This window comes from Sitodiplosis mosellana, unplaced genomic scaffold, assembly GCF_009176505.1.
Source record: "Sitodiplosis mosellana isolate CC-2019 unplaced genomic scaffold, AAFC_SMos_1.0 Smas_scaffold_6198, whole genome shotgun sequence".
Lineage (NCBI taxonomy): Eukaryota > Metazoa > Arthropoda > Insecta > Diptera > Cecidomyiidae > Sitodiplosis > Sitodiplosis mosellana.
Window position 1 is genome coordinate 1 of NW_022601439.1, and position 4,963 is coordinate 4,963.

Consider the following 4,963-nt stretch of genomic DNA (forward strand, 5'->3'; position numbering starts at 1 on the left):
ACTGCACGAATCACTATTCGGATCAGTTGCCGACGATCAGCGCCTCATGATTTGGGACACACGTTGCAACAACACATCGAAGCCATCACACACCGTCGACGCTCACATTGCTGAAGTGAATTGCTTGAGCTTCAATCCATACTCGGAATTCATTCTGGCCACTGGGTCAGCCGATAAAACTGTTGCTCTGTGGGACTTGCGTAATCTCAAACTGAAATTGCACTCGTTTGAGTCGCACAAAGACGAAATTTTCCAAGTTCAATGGTCGCCACATAACGAAACCATTTTGGCATCGAGCGGTACCGATCGCCGTTTGCACGTGTGGGATTTGTCGAAAATTGGAGAGGAGCAATTTGCTGAGGATGCCGAAGATGGTCCGCCAGAGTTACTGTTCATTCACGGTGGCCACACTGCTAAGATTTCAGATTTCTCGTGGAACCCCAACGAACCATGGATCATTTGCTCCGTTTCGGAAGACAACATTATGCAAATTTGGCAAATGGCTGAGAACATCTACAACGACGAAGAACCAGAAATACCAGTCAATGAACTCGAGCAACCCGCCGCTTAATTTTAACCAATACATCTCTTTCATTTCAAATCTAACATTTTCAGTTATTTTATAAAATACTTCTCAATGACTTCAGATAATCACAAACCATTCCTTCATCTGCTCCAACCCTATTGATGTCATCGTAGTCTAAGAATAAATACCAGGTTCAATGAAATGATAGTTGCTTTTGTTTTTAAATTGATGAATAAACTTTCTCTTTTAATTTAAAAGATTTATTGAAGGTTCATTTGTTATTTTACAAGATACGATCAAGCCAAGAAAAACTATTATTTCCGGTGGCCTCTGCCCTTTTTCTTTTTTTTAGCGCCTCTGGCTGTATTCTTTTTGTGCTTTTCTCGTTTGTTTTGTAGTTTGATTCGCTTATCCTTTTCAGCATGCGCTTTCTTCCTACTTCGATTGCCCTCTCTTTAGTCTCTACATCTCCACTTTGTTTGCCTTAATAAACTGGCCGATTGGCGCCTATCCAATTATTCGATTTGGCTATTTCATCGGTTGAAAGTTCAACGATTTGCACTGTTACATTCTCTGTGTCATATTCTTCTTCCTTTAGCTTTCCTTCCAATTCGATGGGTTCGAATGATTTTTTGAATTGATCTTGAAAACCGTCTCGAATCTGAAATTAAAGCATGTTTAGTCGACTCTGCGAATGAAGTAAAGTAATTCACAGTTTTACCTCTTGCTTGATACGCTTTCGTTCTTCCTTCACTTGCTTATCCAAGTCTTCTTTGGCTTTTTGTCGTCTTTCCTGCTTTCGCTTACGAAAACCAGTCAAAAATTCGCTGGAGAAACATAAACAACACCAATTTAGAGGTTAGATTCACAACATCGTCAATAATATGATGTTCCGAGATATTTGGTATGAAAATCGACTTACCGCCTTTTCTTGGGATCAAAAACCAATTCAGTCTTTTTCTTTTTACCACCCTTTGGCTTTGCCAAGTCTATGGTATTGTCGTTGTAGTTAGAAGCACACAACACACACTCGGTTGATTGTTGTCGCAGAGTATAAACATGAGGATTTGATTGTCAACGTGCGAACGACTGTTTGACATAAGCAGCAATTGAGATACGCACACCAGGAAAGATTTAAAGTAAGATATTTCTTCAAGCTTTTTTCATTCGAGCATTTTCGTCATTTATTGAGAATTTAATTCGGAAACATTTAGAATATTTTAATTGTTACAATTATTGGTTTGGATATATTCAGTTTGTATTGTTGGTGATTTCATCGGGCAGAACTGTTTGTAGTGTTCAAGGGACAGCAACAGCAACAACACTTGTCAAATGACATTTAGGTCGTAAATAAATACAGCAAGCCGGAGTTTCTGAAAAGAAATACATCATACCTATTGACTAGATCGAGAGGAGAGTATGTGAAAAAATTCTAATATATTTTGAAAGAGGAGAGTATGTTTTCTGATGATTCTGTTGGCGTTAAAGAAGAGTATATTGTAGTACCGTCTAGCCTCTGCGGTCTTCACAGTTTTCGCGCAACTGATAGGAGATAACAACATGGTGTCTTCGGCAAAGTTGTAGCACTCGAGGTCTTCTATAACATTGCTGAAGACATCTATCTCTTATCTCTTATCAGTTGCGCGCAAATCGCGCACATAAAAAAGCAAATTTTATATAGAACTTTTTTTTTCTTATCATTTTTCGCGCTTTCCGCGGAACTAATAAGAGATAAGAGATAACTGACTTCAGCAATGTTATAGAAGACCTTGAGTGCTACAACTTTGCCGAAGACACCAAGTTGTTATCTCTTATCAGTTCCGCGGAAACCGTGGAAAACCGCGAGGACCCGCCAAAAATGAACATACTCGCCTTTAACCATTTTTGAGTCGAAAGAAACTTACTCTTCTCTTTCATAACAAAGTCAGATGAACTTACTCTCCTCTCGATCTAGTCAATAGATACAAAGTTCCATTTTCGTTGTGGTAGCATGTTTTTCTAGATTTTTCGTACAAAAATCATTTAAACTGTGTGACGATCGATAGCTATACATACAAAGACGCGATACAAGCAAGCTAGTTTTTTTAATAAACAGAACCAAACAGCATTAAAAAGAAACCATGGCCGATCACGACATTACAAAAATGAAGGTAAAAAATATCAAAGCGATTCGCCGTATCAAACATTTCATTCATCGTTGTGGTTGTTATTGTTGTTCTATTGTTTATTTTCAGGTGGCAGTTCTGAAGCGTGTACTTAAAATTCGTCGTTTGAAAATGACTGGCAACAAAAATGACCTGCTTGAACGACTTGCATCGGCTTTGATTAGTAAGTTCCACCTGAATTTGGTGCAATCGTAATGGTATTTGATTTACAAATGATTATGATTTATAAGACTTATTTAAATATGGTTTTATATTGTTACCTCTAGATCATAGAAAAAATGATGAATATACCAAATTTCAAGTTGCCTTCAATTACTCCTACCACTCGGATCCACAAACAGTAAATTACAGCAAACGAATTGTGCGACCTCAGCAACCACTATTGTCGGAAATGAATGAAAAATGCGATTCAATTGGCGCAATTTCAAACACACCAACAGCTGATGTTGATATCACACAGACAATCAAATTGAATCCGTCTAAATCAGGGAAGATCATTGACTACTATATAGAAAAGAGAGAAACCGCCGAAAAATCCGGACAGAATAATGATAAAGAATATTATGATAAATTACTTCTGGATTTAGAGACAAGAAAATTCAAAATACAAGCAGATGTAGAGAAATTCAAAATACAAGTAGAGGCAATAAAATCATTGCATGGAACCGCTGAAGAATTGGCCAAAGCATTGAAGATTTTGAAAGATTAACACTATGATTGTTCTTGGGGCACCCAGGGCCCGCAGCGAACTTTAAAGTTGAATAAAAGTACTAAGCAGTGTATAAACCAACCGGAGTTAAGTCGCATTGTATAGATTGAACATTTCTCTACACGAATGAAAAAAAACATATACATATGTGTGCACACAGAAATAAAATGTGGTAGGTTTGTGCTATCTATTGGTGAAGATTATGATTACCACAAGTCTTAGAAAAGTTACCCCACGCACCAAACTATTACTATGCACAGAACACATGCATTTTTCGGTTGGAAAATTTTCGGAAAAGCGCTATTGTGGGAAATTGGGAAATCGGGGAATGTTCAGACCAGTCTCAATCGATCGGGCGGAAAATTTCATGTGAGGTACCGACCCGAGGGGCGATTTTCAAGCGAAAAAACCATCCATTCCTGAGATAAATGAAAAAATTCGGAAATATCGGAAGTTTAAATTATAAAAGCAAATTATAGTACTCGACCAGAGCTACAACTTTGCTTTAGACACCATCTCGTTATCTTTTATCAGTTCCGTGAAAAATGATAAGGAAAAAACGCGTTTTTTCGCGGTTTTCTGCGGTTTCTCGCGTATTCCGCGAAACTGATAAAAGATAACGACTTGGTATCTTCGGCAAAGTTGTAGAACAGCTTGAGTACTACAACTTCACCATAGACATCAAGTCGTTATCTCTTATCAGTTACGCAAAAAAACGCGAAAACGCGAGTTCTTGATAATCATTTTTCGCGAAACTGATAAGAGATAACGACTTGGTGTCTGTGGCAAAGTTGTAGTACTCGACCTGCTCTACATTTCTGTCGAAGAGGCAAGTCTCTTACTTCTTATCGGCTTCACTAAAACGAGGTGGGAAAATTTCGCGATTTTCGCGTTTTTTCGCGTTTTTCGCGGAACTGATAAGAGATAAGCAATATTTGTTGCAACAAAATCATAGCAAACCTCGAGTATTACAACTTTGCTTCAGACACTAATTTGTTATCTCTTATAACAGTCCAGATTTCATATGAAATACATATGGGGCCCTGGAGTCCCCCAAGAACAGTAATATGTTGCAAATATGAAGAACAGTCATAGTGTTAATCATACAAATTTATATTTGGATTGTATTGTAAAAATGACTCAGATGTTAGAAGAATTGAAATATTAAATCGATACTTTTCTTACTCATTGACGAAAAAAATGTTTTTGTTTTTTATTTTTGAAGGCTACGACTTGTCATGGAATCCAAATTTGGATGGACTTTCGCTTTCTTGTTTTTATTTTGGATATTACCGCAACACCGAAAGAGCATCGTGTTGTCGACGCTAAGAATATCTTCACCGGTCATACAGCGGTTGTTGAGGACGTTGCATGGCATTTACTGCACGAATCACTATTCGGATCAGTTGCCGACGATCAGCGCCTCATGATTTGGGACACACGTTGCAACAACACATCGAAGCCATCACACACCGTCGACGCTCACATTGCTGAAGTGAATTGCTTGAGCTTCAATCCATACTCGGAATTCATTCTGGCCACTGGGTCAGCCGATAAAACTGT

The 4,963-nt window shown here is 38.1% G+C and overlaps 3 protein-coding genes across 5 annotated transcripts; 2 read left to right on the forward strand and 1 right to left on the reverse strand.

Moving 5' to 3' along the window:
- The first annotated feature begins 6 nt into the window (after positions 1-6).
- On the forward strand, positions 7-783 carry LOC129577703 (chromatin assembly factor 1 p55 subunit). The gene has a single exon (XM_055465202.1). The coding sequence runs from the start codon at positions 47-49 to the stop codon at positions 569-571; it is 525 nt and encodes a 174-aa protein (XP_055321177.1). The 5' UTR covers positions 7-46; the 3' UTR covers positions 572-783.
- Positions 784-888: 105 nt separating this feature from the next.
- LOC129577704 (nucleolar protein 12) lies at positions 889-1,594 on the reverse strand (the record flags this gene model as incomplete). The annotated part of the gene is made up of 3 exons (XM_055465203.1): positions 889-1,187; positions 1,248-1,353; positions 1,449-1,594. Coding segments are annotated over 3 exons (429 nt in total), but the record flags the coding sequence as incomplete, so codon positions are not given.
- An 11-nt stretch (positions 1,595-1,605) lies between these two features.
- Positions 1,606-4,963, forward strand: LOC129577702 (uncharacterized). Of its 3 annotated transcripts, none has more exons than XM_055465200.1 (5): positions 1,606-1,665; positions 1,782-1,943; positions 2,516-2,676; positions 2,761-2,854; positions 2,958-4,963. In XM_055465200.1, the coding sequence occupies exons 3-5, from the start codon at positions 2,647-2,649 to the stop codon at positions 3,398-3,400; spliced, it is 567 nt and encodes a 188-aa protein (XP_055321175.1). In that variant the 5' UTR covers positions 1,606-1,665; positions 1,782-1,943; positions 2,516-2,646; the 3' UTR covers positions 3,401-4,963. The 3 variants fall into 3 exon arrangements, with proteins under 3 accessions (XP_055321175.1, XP_055321176.1, XP_055321174.1); XM_055465201.1 differs by having other exon boundaries at positions 2,481-2,676; positions 2,958-4,957; XM_055465199.1 differs by lacking the exons at positions 1,606-1,665; positions 1,782-1,943 and having other exon boundaries at positions 1,959-2,676; positions 2,958-4,957.

What these genes read in the sequence shown, in the direction of transcription:
- LOC129577702 (XM_055465200.1), top strand. Translation starts at nt 2,647, where the DNA reads ATGGCCGATCACGACATTACAAAAATGAAG. An exon ending in ACGACATTACAAAAATGAAG is followed by an intron (nt 2,677 to 2,760) that starts GTAAAAAATATC and finishes GTTTATTTTCAG; the next exon opens with GTGGCAGTTCTGAAGCGTGT. An exon ending in ACTTGCATCGGCTTTGATTA is followed by an intron (nt 2,855 to 2,957) that starts GTAAGTTCCACC and finishes TGTTACCTCTAG; the next exon opens with ATCATAGAAAAAATGATGAA.
- LOC129577703 (XM_055465202.1), top strand. Translation starts at nt 47, where the DNA reads ATGATTTGGGACACACGTTGCAACAACACATCGAAGCCATCACACACC.